General features: G+C 42.3%; 1 protein-coding gene across 2 annotated transcripts in view; it reads right to left on the reverse strand.

Moving 5' to 3' along the window:
* tmem62 (transmembrane protein 62) overlaps nt 1-20,832 on the reverse strand; it is a 76,370-nt gene that overhangs the window by 25,489 nt on the left and 30,049 nt on the right. For both annotated transcript variants that reach the window (XM_078233623.1, XM_078233624.1), the window contains exons 7-9: nt 14,892-15,014; nt 13,900-14,055; nt 8,861-9,020 (exon numbers count right to left, since the gene is read on the reverse strand). In XM_078233623.1, the coding sequence (XP_078089749.1) occupies nt 8,861-9,020; nt 13,900-14,055; nt 14,892-15,014 (439 nt within the window). The remainder of the gene's footprint in view (nt 1-8,860; nt 9,021-13,899; nt 14,056-14,891; nt 15,015-20,832) is intronic.

Here is a 20,832-nt window from a genome sequence, read left to right on the forward strand (position 1 = left end):
TAAGTCAATACCAGCCATTAACTGTCTGTTTCACACAGAGGTGCAAGCTCAAATAAATTATTGGAGATTCTCAAAGAGGGACATTTGTTGCTAGAACTATAATGATTTTTTAAGGACATTTTTATAAGTTTTTTATAATTTTAATGGCACCGCCAGAGGGTGGGGTTCTATGTGAACTTTTTCCAATGGGACAGCCTTTAAAAATGGTGCCCTGATCTTTAAAAATCTAAGTTGCTGTTGGCACAAGCTCAATCAAAGCCCACCCCATCAGGGTGATGTTGTGGGACATGCCCCTTGCTACTTTCTTTTTTTCACAATGAGAAAGCCGCCATTGGTGTCAGTGGCTTCAGCGCTGCTTTTCCCGCCCACTATTGCACTCTGCCAAATACAGGGAAAATTCAGCCCCAAGTCTATGAGCACACAGAGTATGGTAAATAAGGTTGGTGAGCTGCAGGTGCAAATAACCACAAAATCTGCAGATGATACAAACTTTGAGGAGGACAGTGATAGATATCAAGAGAACACAGAGATGCTGGAATGGTCAGACATGTGGCAGATGTAATTTAATGCAGAGAAATGTGAAGTGATACATTTTGACTGAAGGAATGAAGAGAGGCAATAAAAAGTGTACAATTCTAATGGGGGGCAGGTGCAGAATGATCAGGCGGGTAGTACATGTGCACAAATCTTTGAAGGTGGCATTGCAGTTTGAGAAAGTGGTTAAAAAGACATATGAGATCTTGGACTTTATAAACAGGCATAGCGTACAAAAGCAAGGAAGTCATGAAGAACCTTTGCAAGATACTGATTTAGTCTCATGCTTGAAGATGTTCCAACGTTATTTCTAAATTATTCAAGTATTCTTGTTCACTAGATGCTGTAATTAGAATATCATCCGGGTAACATTGTACACCAAAGAGACCATAAAATCTGATCCATCAATCTTTGGAATAGGGTTGGTGTGGATGTTATTCCAAAAAGTAATCTTTTTAAGCAAAAAAACTATAAGTAATGATGGTAAGCAACGATTGAGTTTCAGCAGCCACCTTCATCTATAAATATGCTTGTGAAAGATAAGTCTTGTTGAATTTCTGCCCATCTGAAAACCTAGCAAACAAATCTTCAATTAAAGGAAGCAGATATTGATCAGCACACAGTTGTTTTATGGTTGTTTTAAAATCACCACAAATGTGAACTGAACCATCTGGTTTCATTACAGGCATGATGGGGATAGCCCAGTCACTCATTGCAACTGGCTCTAACCAGTGCTAACAAGCTTAATTCTTCTTCCACCTTAGGATGAATTGCATATGACACTGCTTTTGCTTTAAGACTTTTTGGTTGACGAGTAGGTTTTATCTCAAATTTCACTTGAACTCCCTTCACTGAGCCAAATGTCTCTTTGAATACACTCTTATTTATGCAGAAGGTGCTGTAGATCTGTTTTGACATTGACCAACCTGTTGCCAGCGCTCAAGTTAAGCTTCATCTTCTCCAACTATGATTGCCCAAATAGAGCTGGAAAATTACCACAGACCACATAGAGAAACAACTCCACTGTTTCTCCACTCAACTCTCCGTTGCTCAAGATTGTAACCTTTTAACAGCACAATCTTTTCTCTGTATGTCCTTAAAATCACATCAGCTTGATTTAAAGGAAAATGCTTCAGCTTTTGTTGGTATGTAATCTCAACAATTAAAGTTACTGCAGCACCAGTATCAATCTCCATCCTAATAGGTTGTCGACTTGACTTCGGAATCATCCAGAATCTATGTGATCCACCCTGTATGGATAAGGTGTCCTTTTGCAGCTCAATATATTTCTGGATATTCTTGTCTTCACAGTCATAATTTTTTTCTTCCATGTTGTAAATTCTTTTTATAGAATGCAACTTGTTCTTCTTCTTGAAGATTCTTCTCAAGGGAAGCTGGTCTAACCCAGCAAGCTTTAGCAATGTGACCCATTTTGCCATAATTCTTGCATTGACTATCCTTGCTCCAGCATTCACTCACTGACCCATTTTGGCATATCTGTGACATGCTTGTTGCTGTTTTGACTTATGGACAGTTCCCAACTTGTGGATCTTCATTCCTGCACCAACTTTTGAAGCCTCTTTAGCAGCCAGTTCCATCAACACTGCTGTCTTTAAAGTCAAAGCATGTTCAGTAAGCAAACCTCTTTGCAAACCTGTGCAACACCCTAATGATATCACCATCAAATCTTGTGATCAGCTCTTAAAACAATGATGCAACCATTTAAATATATAACAGCTTTATAAGCCTTATCAGGTCAAATTTGACTGAGTTACGTAAGTAACCAAAAGCTGGGACAAAGGTAGGTTTTAAGGAGTGACTTACATGAGGAAAGTGAGGCAGAGGGTTTTAGGCAGGGAATTTCAGAATGTAGGATCTTGGCTACTGAAGGCACCACCGCAAATGGTGGGGCAAATAAAATTAGGAAAATTAGGAGAGCCTCATTTTGGAGACCACAAACTATACAATCTCGAAGTGCATCTTCTAATGACACAAACTCACAATGCTGTGCTAGCCTTTTTAAAGTTACCACAAACTGAGCAATGCTTTCACCTTCTAATTGATTCCTTTGGTGGAACTTGAACTGTTCCGCGATGATTAGTGGCTTTGGAGAGTAATGCTCTTCAAGGATCTTTGTCAAGTCATTGTAAATTTTGGTTTGTAGCTTTGCTGGATGAACTAAGCACCGAAGCAAACTGAAGGTTTTACTTCCTATTATATTGAGGAAAAACTGGTACGAGCAACTCGTTTGCAATTTTATTTGCTTATACAAAGTAGAGAAAATACTCTGTAGGAACTCCATGATTCAGTTTCCTAATTGAAAGGCCCCGTGTATCCTAATTGACCTGCGGTTTCCTTTGCAGGCACTAGCAACTCCAGACTAAGTATTTTTTTTCTTATTGTCTTCCTATTACTTTGACTTGGTATTTTTTTTTAAAACGACCCCAGCCATACAGACAAGCACCCACTCTTTTTAAATATCCTAGCTACTGCCTGGAATCTCACCCTTCTTTGATTGGAGAAAATAAAACCCTCTTTTCAAACCACACAGAGAGCTTTTTCTTGCTCGTCATCCTGCACTGGCACTTGAATCTTTAATCCTGTTGCTGATTGTACCCACTCTTCTAATATTTGAAGCACGAGGACCCACAATATTTTCTTTCCTCTACTTATGATCTTTTCTTAATGTTTTTGACAAAATAAAATCCCGATTTGTCGCCAGTTTCTTTTTGTAATATCCTAATTATGTTGCGGGCTTTAAACAAAGGGAAAAGATGTGGCTTGCACATGTGGATTCAAAATAACACACAACTGGTTTACTCTAGAAGCTCTTGCCTGTACATAGAGAAAATAAAACTATAAGCAGGAAGCTGTGCAACACCCTAATCATCTCACCATTAAATCTTGTGATCAGCTCTTAAAACAATGATGCAACTATTTAAATATATAACAGCTTTATAAGCCTTATTAGGTCAAATTTGACTGAGTTACATAAGTAACTAAAAGCTGGGACAAAGATAGGTTTTAAGGAGTGACTTACATGAGGAAAGTGAGGCAGAGGGTTTGAGGCAGGGAATTTCAGAATATAGGATCTTGGCTGCTGAAGGCACTACCGCAAATGGTGGGGCATATAAAATTAGGAATGCTGAAGAGGCCAGAATTGGTCTGAGAGAGTTTGTGGGAGGAGGTTCTGGAAGCAAGGAGAAATGAGGCCATTAAGACTAGATCCTACCTGAATCAGACCCCAATTTTCAGATTTGAAGGCATTTGTTGCCATATATAGGTAGATGCTTCCAACACCCAATGGTAGCTGCCTTTCAAAATGGCAGCATCCACATTGCCAATGTTAATGGAGGGTTAGTAAAGTTACTGACCCCCAATTTGAGGCTGTTTACGGTGGGTGAAGGGGTCGATAAACCACCCCTTTGAATTTTATTTGTCCAAGGGGGAGGGGTAGCATTATTGGTCAGAGATTGTATCACAGTGTCAGAGAGGAGGTTTGATGAGGACTTATCTGTTGAGGTAGTATGGGCGGAGATTAGAAATAGGAGAGGAGAGGTCACCCTGTTGGGAGTCTTTTATAGACCTCCTAAAAGTTCTAGAGAGGTTGAGGAAAGGATTGCGGAGTCAATCCTGCTTATGAGTGAAAGTAATAGGGCAATTGTTATGGGGGATTTTAACTTGACTAATATTGACTGGAATTGTTATAGCTCTAGCTCGTTAGAGGGGTCAGTTTTTGTTCAAAGCGTGCAGGAAGGTTTTTTGACTCAGTATGTAGACAGGCCAACTAGAGGTGAGGCTATATTGGATCTGGTGCTGGGAAATGAGCCAGACCAGGTGCTAGACTTGGAAGTTGGTGTGCATTTTGGTGATAGTGACCACAATTCGGTTACGTTCACCTTAGTGATGGAAAGGGATAGGTATGAACCTCGGGCCAGTGGTTTTAGCTGGGGGAAGGGTAATTATGAGGCTATTAGGAGAGAATTAGGAAACATAGGTTGGACTAGGAGATTACAGGGACTGGGAACGTCCGACATGTGGAGTTTTTTCAAGGAGCAGCTACTGCGAGTCTGTGATAGGTATGTCCCTGTCAGGCAAGGAGGAATTGGTAGGGCTAGGGAACCGTGGTGCACCAAAAAAGTTTCTTTGTTGGTTAAAAAGAAAAAGGAGGCTTATGTTCGGATGAGACGTGAGCACTCGGGTAGTGCACTAGAAAGCTTTAGATTGGCTAAGAGGGAGTTGAAGAGCGAGCTTAGAAGGGCTAAAAGGGGACATGAGAAGACTTTGGCGGATAGGGTTAAAGAGAATCCTAAGGCGTTCTATAGGTATGTCAAGAACAGAAGGTTGGTTAGGGCAAGTTTAGGGCCAGTTATAGATGGCAGAGGGAAGTTATGTGTGGAACCGGAGGAGATTGGTGAAGCATTGAACCAATATTTCTCTTCGGTGTTCACGCAAGGGGACATGAATATAGCTGAGGAGGACACTGGGTTGCAGGGGAGTAGAATAGACAGTATTACAGTTGATAAGGAGGATGTGCAGGATATTCTGGAGGGTCTGAAAATAGATAAATCCCCTGGTCCGGATGGGATTTATCCAAGGATTCTCTGGGAGGCAAGAGAAGTGATTGCAGAGCCTCTGGCTCTGATCTTCAGGTCGTCGTTGGCCTCTGGTATAGTACCAGAAGATTGGAGGTTAGCGAATGTTGTCCCATTGTTTAAGAAGGGGAACAGAGACTTCCCCGGGAATTATAGACCGGTGAGTCTCACTTCTGTTGTCGGCAAGATGTTGGAAAAAATTATAAGGGATAGGATTTATAGTTATTTGGAGAGTAATGAATTGATAGGTGATAGTCAGCATGGTTTTGTGGCAGGTAGGTCGTGCCTTACTAACCTTATTGAGTTTTTTGAGAAAGTGACCAAGGAGGTGGATGGGGGCAAGGCAGTGGACGTGGTATATATGGATTTTAGTAAGGCGTTTGATAAGGTTCACCATGGTAGGCTTCTGCAGAAAATGCAGATGTATGGGATTGGGGGTGATCTAGGAAATTGGATCAGGAATTGGCTAGCGGATAGGAAACAGAGGGTGGTGGTTGATAGTAAATATTCATCATGGAGTGCGGTTACAAGTGGTGTACCTCAGGGATCTGTTTTGGGGCCACTGCTGTTTGTAATATTTATTAATGATCTGGATGAGGGTATAGTTGGGTGGATTAGCAAATTTGCTGATGACACCAAAGTCGGTGGTGTGGTAGACAGTGAGGAAGGGTGTCGTAGTTTGCAGGAAGACTTAGACAGGTTGCAAAGTTGGGCCGAGAGGTGGTGGATGGAGTTTAATGCGGAGAAGTGTGAGGTAATTCACTTTGGTAGGAATAACAGATGTGTTGAGTATAGGGCTAACGGGAGGACTTTGAATAGTGTGGAGGAGCAGAGGGATCTAGGTGTATGTGTGCATAGATCCCTGAAAGTTGGGAATCAAGTAGATAAGGTTGTTAAGAAGGCATATGGTGTCTTGGCGTTTATTGGTAGGGGGATTGAATTTAGGAGTCGTAGCGTTATGTTGCAACTGTACACAACTCTGGTGCGGCCGCACTTGGAGTACTGTGTGCAGTTCTGGTCCCCACATTACAGGAAGGATGTGGAGGCTTTGGAGAGGGTGCAGAGGAGGTTTACCAGGATGTTGCCTGGTATGGAGGGGAGATCCTATGAGGAGAGGCTGAGGGATTTGGGATTGTTTTCGCTGGAAAGGCGGCGGCTAAGAGGGGATCTTATTGAAACATATAAGATGATTAGAGGTTTAGATAGGGTGGATAGTGATAGCCTTTTTCCTCTGATGGAGAAATCCAGCACGAGGGGGCATGGCTTTAAATTGAGGGGGGGTAGTTATAGAACCGATGTCAGGGGTAGGTTCTTTACCCAGAGGGTGGTGAGGGATTGGAATGCCCTGCCAGCATCAGTTGTAAATGCGCCTAGTTTGGGGGCGTTTAAGAGATCCGTAGATAGGTTCATGGACGAAAAGAAATTGGTTTAGGTTGGAGGGTCACAGTTTTTTTTTTAACTGGTCGGTGCAACATCGTGGGCCGAAGGGCCTGTTCTGCGCTGTAATGTTCTATGTTCTATGTTCTAAGGGAGTGACCAAGTAAGGCACCCAGTTGTATCGAAACCACACAGAAGTTCAAGAAGGTGTCCTACCACGACATTGTCAGGGCAAAAATAAAATCAAAGAATTGTTACAGCACTGAGGAAGGCCATTCAGCCCACCATGTCTGTGCAAGTTCCCTGCAAGGCTGTGGAGGCCAGGTCATTGAGTCTCTTTAAGACAAGAGATAGATAGGGTCTTGATCAATAAGGGGATCAAGGGTTACAGGGAGAAGGCAGGAGAATGGGGATGAGAATCATATCAGCCATGATTGAATGACAGGGCAGATTCGATGGGCCGAATGGCCTAATTCTGCTCCTATATTTTATGGTCTAAGAGCAACTCACCTAATCCCATTCCCCTGTCTTTTCCCCCTAGCCCTGAAAACTCTCTCTCCAGATAATTATCCAATTTTCTTTTCAAAGCCTCGACAGATTTTGCTTTCCCCACACCCTAGGCAGTGCATTTCAAATCCAAACCACTCATTGGGTAAAAATGCTTTTCCTCCATGATGTTGTCACTTTTTTTCCCCAATCGTCAAAAATTTGTCTCCTCTGGCTTTTGACCCTTCTGTCAGTGGGAAATGTTTCGAATGTTTACCCTGTCCAGACCTCTCATGACTTTGAACATTTCAGTCAAATCTCCTTTTAATCTTCTCCAAGATGGACAAACCCATCTTCTCCAATCTATCCCCACAACTTAAGTTCCTCATCCCTGGAGCAAGGTGGGAAAGTGGAGTTGAGGATTATATCAGATCAATCATGATCTAATTGAATGGTAGGTTGTTGCATAAAGTTAAATCTCACGGGACCCAGGGTGAGGTATCTAAATGGATACAAAATTTGCTTCTTGACAGAAGCCAGAGGGTGGTTGCAGAGAGTTGTTTTTCAAACTGGAGGCCTGTGACCAGCGGTGTGCCTCAGGGATCAGTGCTGGGCCCACTGTTATTTGTCATTTATATTAATGATTTGGATGAGAATATAGGAGGCATGGTTAGTAAGTTTGTAGATGACACCAAGATTGGTGACATGGTGGACAGTGAGGAAGGTTATCTCCAATTGCAGCGGGATCTTGATCAATTGGGACAGTGGGCTGACGAATGGCAGATGGAGTTTAATTTAGATAAATGCGAGGTGATGCATTTTGGTAGATTGAACCAGGGCAGGACTTACTCAGTTAATGGTAGGGCATTGGAGAGAGTTACAGAACAAAGAGATCTAGGGGTACATGTTCATAGCTCCTTGAAAGTGGAGTCACAGGTGGACAGAGTGGTGAAGAAGGCATTCAGCATGCTTGGTTTCATCGGTCAGAACATTGAATACAGGAGCTGGGACGTCTTGAAGTTGTACAAGACATTGGTAAGGCCACACTTGGAATACTGTGTGCAATTCTGGTCACCCTATTATAGAAAGGATATCATTAAACTAGAAAGAGTGCAGAAAAGATTTACTAGGATGCTACTGGGACTTGATGGATTGAGTTATAAGGAGAGGCTGAATAGACTGGGACTTTTTTCTCTGGAGCTCAAGAGGCTGGGGGGGTGACCTTATAGAGATCTATAAAATAATGAGGGGCATAGACAAGGTAGATAGTCAATATCTTTTCCCAAAGGTAGGGGAGTCTAAAACTAGAGGGCATAGGTTTAAGGTGAGAGGGGAGAGATACAAAAGTGTCCAGAGGGGCAATTTTTTCACACAGAGGGTCGTGAGTATCTGGAACAAGCTGCCGGAGGTAGTAGTAGAGGCGGTTACAATTTTATCTTTTAAAAAGCATTTAGACAGTTACATGGGTACGATGGGTATAGAGGGATATGGGCCAAATGCAGGCAATTGGGATTAGCTTAGGGATTTTTAAAAAAAGGGCAGCATGGGCAAGTTGGGCCGAAGGGCCTGTTTCCATGCTGTAAACCTCTGTGATTCTATGAATGGCAGAGCAGACTCGATGGACTAAATGGCCTACTTCTGTTCCTATGTCTGATGGCCTCTCGAATTCTCTCTGCATAGATCAGAAAGGCAAGAGGGCAAATAAGGTGGGAGGGAGAAAGGAAGAGAAACTGGATAAATCTTTCAAGATCTTGTGAACTAATAATTATTTTACCCAAATTATTCAGCAACAAACTAATTCGTTCAGGGACTTTGCGCAAATATTCTCACAACAGGCATACTAGAGAGAAAGATATGCATCGTGTTACCTCTGCTCGGACTTCGATGTAGTGCATTCCTTTATTGTAATCCTCGACCCTCCAAGTTAAGGAGAAGAATGGGCCTTCGATGTGAACTGCATTGCCTAAAGTGATACCATCAATACTGATCATGACCGAGGTGATTTGTGCTGGGGAGAAGGCGAGAACCCTGAAGAGAAAATATAAACCACGTTATCAATGTAATTGAATTACAAAATCTGGTTAAATTCCCCAGTTAATAATTTTGAATTATACATTCACTTAACCTATCTACATACCTTTTCAGACTCATTGCATCCTTCTCACAACTTACTTTCCTATCATCAGCAAATTTGGCTACAATACAGTCTTCCCCTCATCCAGGTCATTAATTTAGATTGTAAGTATTTGAGGCCCCAGCGCTCCAGTGGTACATGTTGCCAACCTGAAAAGGACTAATTTATCCAGACTGGAGAAAAAAACTTGTTGCTCAACCAATAATAGTAAAAACAGATTATTTGGTCATTATTGCATTGTCGTGTTTGTGGGAACTTGCTATTCACAAACTGGCTGCTGCATTTCCTACATTACAATAGCAACCCAACTGCAAAGGTTTGTAGTGCTTTGGGACATCCTGGAGTTATGAGAGATGCTGTATAAATACAAGTTTTTTGTTTGTACTGCTTCATTTCTGAGGGAGAACTGTACTATAAGAGGTGATTCTGAACCAAGGCCCCAGCAGTGTGTTTTAAGTGGTCTCCACCACCATTTTGAGAAGATTAGCAAGTTCTCCTGGTAACCCGTGGGCCATCACTTCTCCTTCAAATCAACATTAGCTAAAACAGGTTAACTGTAGCTTATTGCACAATAACAACTTCATTAGCTGTAAAGTATTTTGGATCCCGAGAGGTCTATGTAAACACAAACAATTCTTTAAAAACAAATCTAAAACAGAAAAATGCATTTTCCTCCAATGAAAATTGAAAGCATGAAATGAATAACTGCTCCATTAAAGGTCTAGAATCAGAATCCCTACAGCCCAGAAGGCCATTCGGCCTATCGAGCCTGCACCGACAACAATCCCACCCAGGCCCTATCCCCATGGCCACACATATTTACCTTGCTAATCCCCCTGACACTAGTGAAGTTGAGAGTCTTCGGTTACAGGAAGATATAGAGGAGATGGTCAAATGGGCGGATAAGTGGCAGATGGAAGTTAACCCCAAAAAGTGTGAGGTGATGCACTTCGGAAGGAGTAATTTGACAAGGAAATATATTATGAAAGGTCTGACACTGGGAAGTTCCGAAGAACAAAGGGACCTTGGTGTGTTTGTTCGTAGATCTCTCAAGGTGGAAAGGCAGGTTAATAGGGTGGTGAAAAAGGCATATGGCACACTTGCCTTTATCAATCAGGGTATAGATTACAAAAGCAGAGAGGCCATGATGGAGTTGTCTAGAACCTTGGTGAGGCCACAGCTGGAGTACTGTTTGCAGTTCTGGTGCCACATTATAGGAAGGACATGAACGCACTGGAGGGGGTGCAGAGGAGGTTTACCAGGATGCTGTCTGGGATGGAACATTTAAGTTATGAAGAGAGGTTGGATAGGCTTGGGCTGTTTTTGTTGGAACAGAGAAGACAGGGGCGACCTGATTAAGGTGTTCAAGATTATGAGGGGCATGGACAGGGTGGATAGGGAGCAGTTGTGTTGAAGGGTCAGTTACGAGAAGACACAAGCTAAAAGTGAGGGGTGGGAGGTTTAGGGGGGGGGGGGAATTTGAGGAAAATCCTTTTTACTCAGATGGTCTGGCATGCACTGCCTGGGAGGGTGATGGAGGCGGGATGCCTCACATCCTTTAAAAAGTACCTGGATGAGTACATGGCACGCCATAACATTCAAGGCTATGGGCCAAGTGCTGGCTAGTGGGATTAAGGTCAGGGCCTTTCATGCGTTAGTGCAGACTCGATGGGCCGAAGGGCCTCTTCTGCACTGTAGGATTCTGTGATTCAGTAGTTTCAGCTCATCAAAATGATGAGAGTTGGAACTGCCACGTTAATAACATGAGTGATGACAGGACAAACAGATGAAAATATTCATGCCATTACAGGAATGCATTGACTATGGACAAGCTACCCAAAGATTTTGAGTTCTAAACCTACCATGGCAAGTTTGTGTAACTGAATTTAATAAATCTGGCTCAACAGGTTGACCCACATTCTTCAAGGTAGGGAACCTGCCACCCATCTGCATGTGCCTCAGCATGGGATGGAAAGGACAATACCTTGTATCAGGACCATTATGTTGTAATTTTCCACAGGATGTGCATACCAAATGTAAGCAAGGAATCAAAGGTACAATAAATCAAACAAAGACCCTATCTAATTCTTCTTTCAGGCCATTAAAACAGCTGTGAATAGGACACGAAGGCTGCGAAGATATATAGGCAGGCTAAATTGTAAGATTCTGATAATTCTACTAAGTTTTAGCGTTTGTTGTTGGTCTGTAACATAGCATCATAGAATCCCACAGTGCAGAAGGAGGCCATTCAGCCATCGGGTCCACACCGACAATAATCCCACCCAGGCCCTATCCCCACAACCCCATGAATTTACCCTAGCCAGTCCCCCTGACTCTAAGGCACAATTTAGCATGGCTAATCCACCTAACCCACACATCTTAGGACTGTGGGAGGAAGCCAGAGCACCCAGAGGAAATCCATGCAGACACGGGGAGAATGTGCAAACTCCACACAGACAGTGATCCAATCCAGGAATCGAACCTGGCGAGTGCCACCATGCTGCCCTGTCTATGGATTTTTACATCTATGAATTTTATTCTAAAACCAAGTTTTAGATGAAAATGGTTCAGTTTGAATTTCTGCTAATTCGACAACAGGCAGTCAAGGCAGTCGGGATATTTTGCAGCTGTTGTTTGTGAGAAACTACACTTAATTGTTTTATGATATTTAAGTCTGGAGTTGGAGCAGCTATATGCTGTCTTACTTGTTCACAATACAATTAGGTATTTTATTTAAACAACTTGGAAGGAATGGTTAAAAGTCATATGAACCGGAGGTGACTTTATCTTTAAACAAGATCCATGCATTGATTTCATTGAGTGTGTGAAGTCATTTAATGTTTGTAGAGCAAAATATCTGTATTAGTGGGAAAGCTTTCTGTTTTGACGTTATGATGGGAAATTTTAAATATTTATTCTTAATGGTTTTAGTACCTGTGGGGCTTGGGTTCAAAATTGTTGAAGAGAATACGAGCTTGTTTCTAACTGTTCTGTTGAAAGGAAACGTGTTACTTGTCCACCATGAAGTGTAAACCCTAGGAGCCCAAGGGAAACCAGGGATGAACACTTGCCTTTACTCTATATGGCTCTAGATACAGAGGTGGGCTGCCACAAGATGATTTGTACCTCCAGCTAATGGAAGGGCGGCACGGTAGCACAGTGGTTAGCACTGCTGCTTCACAGCTCCAGGGTCCCGGGTTCAATTCCCGGCTCGGGTCACTGTCTGTGTGGAGTTTGCACATTCTCCTTGTGTCTGCGTGGGTTTCCTCCGGGTGCTCCGGTTTCCTCCCACAGTCCAAAGATGTGCGGGTTAGGTTGATTGGCCAGGTTAAACAAAAATTGCCCCTTAGAGTCCTGAGATGCGTAGGTTAGTGGGATTAGCGGGTAAATATGTGGGGGTAGGGCCTGGGTGGGATTGTGGTCAGTGCGGACTCGATGGGCCGAATGGCCTCCTTCTGCACTGTAGGGTTTCTATGATTCTAAGAGGTAAATTTGGACTGTTCCAAATAAGTGACCCTGGGATAAAAGTTAGAAAATTGGAATCTTTATTGGCAGTGTTACCATGGTTTCTGGGATACGACTCTTCTGGACACAGTTCAACATCACTTCAAAGAAAGTGAAAGATATTGGCTGTGCTGGCACTACTCAAGGACTCCTGAGAACCAGAGGGATGAGGGACTTGCATTATCTTCAGTGCTTTGTGTTAAGTATATGCACAATTTTGCTTAATAAATTCTACCTGATTTACATACTAGTTATTTGTACTTTGTTGGGTCAAGCACAACTGAGGACCCTTGTGTTAGAAATTAAGAATTTGTAATGTAGAATTTTTAATTAGAAACCCTGATACCTTAAAAAGTGAGTGGGTGAACAAGGTGGTAGATGGAGTATAATGTGGGGAAGAGTGAGATTATTCACTTTGGAAATAAGAATAGAAAAGCAGAATAGTGTTTGAAAAGTCTGAAACTTGTAAATGTTGCTGTTTAGAGGGATTTGGTCACACTAGTACAAAGAACATGGTTAGCATGCAGGTACAGCAAGCAATGAGAAATGCAAATAATATGATGACCTTTATTGCAAGTGGAGTACAAGTGTAAGAAAGTTTTTCCAAAGTTGTATAGAGCTTTGGTGAAACCACACATGGAATACTATGCCAGTTTTGGTCTCCATACCTAAGAAAGGATACACTTGTCTTCTCAGTGTTACAGAAAAGGTTCACTCGATTGGCACTTGGGCTGAGAGGGTTGTTCTATGGTGAGAGAGTAAGTAAATTGGGCCTATACTCTGTGGTGTTTTGGAAAATAAGAGTGATCGCATTGAAACATAAAAGATTTTGAAGGGGGTTGATAAGGTGGGCACAGAGGTTATTCTCCCTGACTGGAGAATCTAGGATACTAGGCATAGTCTCAGTATAAGAGTCGATTGTTTGGGACTAAGAGGAGGAGAAATTTCTTTACTCAAATGACTGTGGATCTTTGGAATTCTCTACCCAAGAGGTTTGTAGATGTTCCATCATTGAATATATTTAAGATTGAGATAGACAACATTTTGGTCTTTCAGGGAATCAAGGGATATGAAGAGTGGACAGGAAAGTGGAGTGAGGGAGATGATCATCCCTTATTGTGTTATATGTCATAGAGGCTCAAGGGCTGTATAGTTTACGTCTGCTCTGCTTTCTCAAGTTCTTAAATCCTTTGACTATAGACTCACTAAAATAAAAAGGCAGCCAAAGAGAATGTATTTGAAAATAGTAGAAAACACACTCGATCATACCTGATATGTGTAGAGTGCTTGATTTTCCCCAGTGGCTCATGTCTTGGGCTACTGTAGAGAGCAGACTTTGGATTTGTGATGAGAACTATTGGCCACTTGTCAAAATTCAGATCCACAAAGCTAAGCAGATCATGGTCAAATGCTACGAGACGGTATCTGCCGAGAGAAAAGCAACAAGGAGACACAACTTTTGTGAACAGGACAACAGCATTCAGCTTAAATGAGTCCGTACAGAGTGGACTTAAGTGTGACCATAAGTTGACTTTATCTTCTCCTCAAAAGGTGTGACCATGCTCTTTCGATGAGCTGGTTGTTTAGGGAACAAGATTCATGATCTATATTGAAATAGCTGGTTATAAAACAAATTGTCATGGATCGGAAAGAGAATTGGCCTGATTCAAATAACGTGATTGAGTGTTTTTGTATCCTTCTCACCTTTCTGCTGCTTTCAGTGTTGTTGCCACTCAATTCTCCATGGACATCTTTTAAGGGGGCCAGTGTTTGCAGAATGCACATTGTTAAAACAAAACTTAAAATGGGGCAACTTAAAATTTCTACAGTTAAGTCCTCACTAAGATGAAAAGAGACCAAGGCCAATATAGCACATTGTAATTTCCCCACAAACAGTGCTGTGATAATGACCAGGGAGGAATATTGGCTAAGAATCTCAGGAAAAACTTCCCTGGTATTCCTCAAAATAGTGCTTTGGGATCTTCCATATCCACCAGTCAGACAGATCTTGGTTTAAGCATCTCCAACAGTGCAGCACTCTCAGTGTCAGCCTTCATTTCCATGCTCAAGCCCTGGAGTTGGACTTGAATCTGTGACTCAGAGACGAGAGTATAATACAATGTAGAATATTACTCAGTTACTGTTATGCTATGAACCAAAGACTTTTGACCATGAAAATGGTGCATGTCACAAGCTTTATGGTGAAAAAACTTCCAAACTTTCTCATGCACTAGTGTATTTGTTATTTCAAAGATACTAACTTCCGGTTGTCCATCCAGTCGGCGAGCTCCAATTCCAGTGTCCCTTGTGCATTTCTGCTGTGCAGAACAGGCATGAAACCACCCAGTGTGTGCAGGTGTCCACACAGGTATGCGATAGCAGAGCTGTAAAGTATAGAAAAGTTCCATTTGCGAAGCACAAACTGCAGACGTAGCTTGTTCCTCTCCTCTCACTCCTTAAAACTTGTTTTAACTTTTACGGGAACATAGGAATAGGAGTAGAACATTCAGTCTGTTCTGCTGCTCAGTTAGATCATGGCTAATCTGTATGTTAAATCCATCTACTTATCTTAGTTGTTCTCAAATTGTTAATTGTTCTGTAACCCTTAGTACCTGTGCCTAACAAAAAATGTCAATCTCAGCATTGGAATTTTCAAGTGATTTTAAGTTGCAACAGAATTTTGGGGGAAGAGTTCCAGATTGCGACTTCCCACTTGTTTACAAGTAACATTTGCGTCACACTAGCGACAGGTAATGACCATTGCCAAAAAGACAATCTAACCCTCTTCTCTTGATATTGCTGAATCTCCCAACAACATGCGAGGCCGAGAGTTCTGTGGCAAGCAGCTCACCATTCGACTCCCTAAAGCCTCCCTAAAAGTTAGGTATGCAATGGAATACTCTCTACTTGCCTAGGTGAGTGCTGCTCCCACAACACTCAAGGAGATCAATGCGGGAACAGGAGTTCACACTACTGATATATCTCAATGTACCTCATTGTTTGAGAGATTAGCACACGAGTTAGATGCTTTAATTCTGCTTGGTTGCTTTACGAAGCTGAAGGAAATGGAAGGCCATTCATCTATGTCATAAGTTTCTGTTGTGGAGATGCCGGCGTTGGACTGGGGTAAACACAGTAAGAGTTTTAACAACACCAGGTTAAAGTCCAACAGGTTTATTTGGTAGCAAATGCCATTAGCTTTCAGAGCGCTGCTCCCGCTCTGAAAGCTAATGGCATTTGCTACCAAATAAACCTGTTGGACTTTAACCATAAGTTTCTGTCACAGGATGTTTGGTCACTGTTTATAGTAATAAAGTGATTGAAGAATTTAAGTGGATCACATAACAACCATGTTAGCAGAATCAATGAGAGATTGTGAGGAGTAAATTGTCTTGGCTTTGTTATCTGAAGTCAGCATTGCCTGTCTTTTGATGTGTTGTAGTTTAGTGTTAGTTTGCATGGAACATGAAGTTCAAAAGGTAGAATTGGTGAGAGTTTTTTGTGTGTGTAATCAGGCTGGAATTGTGGTACCTGAGCTCATAGTGAATTGCGAACTCAATATTAATGGAATTGTATTAAATGATTTGACTTGGCACTCATGTTGAATTATGTAACATTAACTTATTAAAGACAAAGATCTGACTCTGCAGTAGTTACAACTGATGAATATTTAAAATAATGAAGAGGAAACAGAACAGAAAGCAGTCCATAAGCAATACCATCCAGAACAAAGCAGCCTGCTTGATTAGCACATATCTATTCACTTAAACATTCATTCCCTCTACCACTGCAAGTGGCAGCAGTGTGGACCATCTATTAGATGCACCGCAGCAACTTGCCAAGGCTCCTTCAGCAGAACATTCCAAACACCATTCGATAGGAGCAGAATTAGGCCATTCAGCCCATTGAGTCTGTTCCGCCATTAGATCATGGCTGATATGTTTCTCAACCCCATTCTCCTGCCTTTTCCCTGTAATTTTTGATCCCTTTACCAATCAAGAACCTATCTATTGCTGTCTTAAATACACTCAAATGAACTGGCCTCCACAGCCTTCTGTGGCAATGAATTCCACAGATTCACCACCCTCTACCACCTTGAAGGACAAGAACAGCAAGTGCATGGGAGCACCATCACCTGCAAGTCCCCCTCCAAATCACGCACCATCCTAACTTAAAGCAGTTAATTCACTGTTAATTCAATGTTGCTACGTCAATACCGCCTCCTTATCAATTTAAGCCCTTCATGTATCTGAATTACCTCCTCTTTCACCATGGCCTTAGCAGCAGCATCTTCCTTGGTTGCAAAGCATTCATTTAATACCTTGGCTCGGCACTCTGCCTCCATGCATAAACCCCGTTTTGGTCCCTAAAAATCCTTTTATTATTGATACGCCTACAGAAAACTTTGGAATTCCCATTTATGTTAGCTGCTAGTCTCCTTTCATACAGCTTCTCTTATTTGCTTTTTCACTTCCCTTCTGAATCTTCTATATTCGTCCTGGTTCTCGGTTGAATTATCCATATTTGAAATGCAAGTACTTTAATTCCTGATTCCAAAATGCAGATGCTCCGCTTGGACTTGTCCAATGATTGCTGTTTTAATTTAAATGTATGTTACAACAAAAGGGGAGGACATCAAATGGAAACAGTTCAAAGCTGAATGGATCCAGGCAATTGGATCCGAGATGGCATTACTAAATGAATACTTTGCCCCAGTATTCACCAAAGGGAGGGACTTGATAGATGAGGAGCTTAGGGTAGGGCGTGTAGATATTCTAGGTCATGTTGATATCAAAAAGGTGGTGGTGTTGGGCGTCTTAAAAAGCATTAAAGTAGATAAGTTCCCAGGGCCTGATGGAATCTACCCCGAATACTGAGGGAGGCAAGGGCAGAAATTGCTGGGGCCTTGACAGAAATCTTTGTATCCCCATTGGCTACAGGTGAAGTTCCAGAGGATTGGAAAAAAGCCAATGTTGTTCCATTGTTTAAGAAGGGTAGCAGGGATGATCCAGGAAATTATAGGCTGGTGAGCCTATGGTAGGAAAATTATTGGAAAAGATTCTTAGGGACAGAATTTACTCACATTTGGAAACAAATGGACATATTAGTGATAGCATGGTTTTGTGAAAGGGAGATCATGTCTCACTAACTTGATTGAGTTTTTTGAGGAAGTGACGAAGATGATAGATGAGGAAAAGGCAGTGGGTGTTGTAAACATGGACTTCAGTAAAGCCTTTGACAAGGTACCTCATGGTAGACTGGTACGAAAGGTGAAGTCACACGGGGTCAGAAGAGAGCTGGCAAGATGGATACAGAACTGGCTTGGCCACAGAAGATAGCAATAGAGGGGTGCTTTTCTGAATGGAAGGTTGTGACTAGTGGTGTTCCACAGGGATCAGTTCTGGGGCCTTTGCTGTTTGTAGTATATATAAATGTAGCTGGTCTGATTACTAAGTTCACAGATGACACAAAAATTGATGGAGTTGCGGATAGTGAAGAGGATTGTCAGAGGATACAGAAAGATATAGACCGGTTGGAGACTTGGGCAGAGAAATGGCAGATGGAGTTTAATCCGGATATGTGTGAGGTAATGCATTTTGGAAGATCCAATGCGTGTAGGAATTGTACAGTAAATGGTAGCACCCTTAGGAGTATTGACAGGCAGAGAGATCGGGGCGTACATGTCCACCGATCACAAAGCAGCAACGCAGGTGGATAAGGTAGTCAAGAAGGCATATGGCACGCTTGCCTTCATCGGTCGGAACATTGAGTATAAAAATTGGCAGGTCATTCTGCAGCTGTACAGAATCTTAGTTAGGCTTCATTTGGAGTATTGTGTACAATTCTGGTCGCCACATTACCAGAAGGATGTGGATGCTTTGGAGAGGGTATAGAAGATGTTTACCAGGACGTTGTCTGGTCTGGAGAGTATTAGCTATGAGGGGAGGTTGAATAAACTCGGTTTATTCTCACTGGAACAACAGAGGTTGAGGGGCTTTAAATTGAGGGGTGATAGATATAGGACAGATGTCAGAGGTAGGTTCTTCACTCAGAGTAGTAAGGGCATGGAATGCCCTGCCCGCAGCAGTAGTGGACTCGCCAACATTAAGGGCATTTAAATGGTTATTGGATAAACATATGGATGATATTGGAATAGTGTAGGTTAGATGGGCTTTAGATTGGTTTCACAGGTCGGCACAACATCGAGGGCCGAAGGGCCTGTACTGCGCTGTAATGTTCTATGATAGAGGTTTACAAGATTATGAGTGGCATGGACAAAATGGATAGTCAGATGCTCTTTCCTAGGCTAGAAAAGTCAAGTACTAGGGGACATAGGTTTAAGGTGCGTGGGGAAAAACTTAGAGGAGATGTGCAAGGCAAGTTTTTTTTTAAAACACAGAGGGGGTGAATGTCTGGAATGCGCTGCCCAGGGAAGTGGTGGGAGCAGGTGCGATAATGCATTTAAGGGGCATCTAGGTGAAATACATGAATAGGATGGGAATGGAGGTTAGGGACTCTGTAAGTGCATTCAGTTTTAGTTTAGGCAGGCATCACGATCGGCGCAGGCTTGGAGGGCCAAAGGGCCTGTTCCTGTGCTGTACTGTTCTTTGTATGTCCTTTTCCCCATTTCCAGCAGAATGGATTGTTCAACGAGGGGATCTATTGTGGATGCACCTTTCAGTGGCAGCAAGTTTTGTCCTTTCTTGATGAGATTACCTTATGGACTCAGGGATTGTCACTTTTTTGGGAGGAGGTTAGGAACAGTGGACAAGGACTCAAATCGTTGCAGCGTTGATTCTCAGACATGGATGGTGATGACTGGGGAGAGAGGGAAAGGGAATAGATTGTAACTCCTGTGGCAATGTGTTAAGCAGAGGTCATCACATTCAAGAAAACACTAACAATGAGAATGAATGACCGATAGAAAGAACAAGTAGAACAACAGAATCGTACAACAAAGGAGGCTGGCTCCTTCTGTTGCCCAGTTAGCCCCAATGCCCTGAGTAAGTTAAACGCAAATTACTGCGGATGCTAGAATCTGAAACAAAAACAGAAAACGCTTGAAAATCTCAGCAGGTCTAATAGCATCTGGGAGAGAGAACAGGACCAATGTTTCATGTCTGAATGATTCCTCATCACAGCAGGGTGATCCAGACTTGAAACGTTAGCTCTGTTCTTTCACCAGAGATGCTGTCAGACCTGCTGAGATTTTCCAGCATTTTCTGTTTTTGTCCGAGTAAGTTTATGGTTCTCTGTTGTAACACCGCATGCTAACCAAACACTGAGGTGCACCTTATAGGCATTTGATTGTTAACTCAGCAAGCTATTTCAACCCAACAAAAAGAACCACGATATGTTAGAGATAATTCCAAGAGAGGAGGTCAATTCCTCACAACATTAATCCCTCATGGATTTCGAAGGTGAAGGGATTAGATGTAGTAAGATGGAAAGAAGCTCGATTGGATCATAAACATCAGGGTGTCCTGCTAGGCTGAATGAACTTTTTGTGCCATGGACTAATCACAGAACCACAGTGCAGAATTATACAGCAATCTTGTGCAAACACAAGATCAACCAACCAGTGAAATGCAATAGTTCTCATTCCTGCATTGTAATTGTATTTGTGGAATGCAGCTAGTCTGCATTCAAGAGTGGAGATTGTCAAGTTAACGTGACGATGCAATAATGACTGCCTGTGGGAATCAGCGAGCTCATACGTTGTGATTTGCTGAATACTTTCTCTCATTCCATATTTAATGTACTTACATCATCATAAATCGTGAGAGCAGAATTTTAGCCAGTGACAGACAGGGCTTGCTCCACAGGCCAGCTTTTGGTTATCTGATTGTCGTCTTTGGCGTGATGTTAATTATTGTCTGATTAAGCTGCTGTAGAGCACCTTGGGATGTTTACGACAATAAAATATGCTAGATAAATGCAAACACTTGTTGCTGTAAAAGAATCATTGTCTAGCTCAGTAACCCACCAATTAGGCTACGACAGACCAAGAAAGAGCTGAGTAAAAGCCCACTGGTGCTGAGCTTTGGAAACTATGGGGGCGATTCTCCCAGAAGTGCTGAATTGGTGGGAAAACTGATCTAGATCACGACTGTTTTCTCAGTGCAACTTTAGACCTGACTCTCCCCACTCTGTGCACTGCAGGATTCACAATTGTGAATCTCATTAAAAACCTAGGGGGTG

This window comes from Mustelus asterias, chromosome 18, assembly GCF_964213995.1.
Source record: "Mustelus asterias chromosome 18, sMusAst1.hap1.1, whole genome shotgun sequence".
Taxonomy (NCBI): Eukaryota; Metazoa; Chordata; class Chondrichthyes; order Carcharhiniformes; family Triakidae; genus Mustelus; species Mustelus asterias.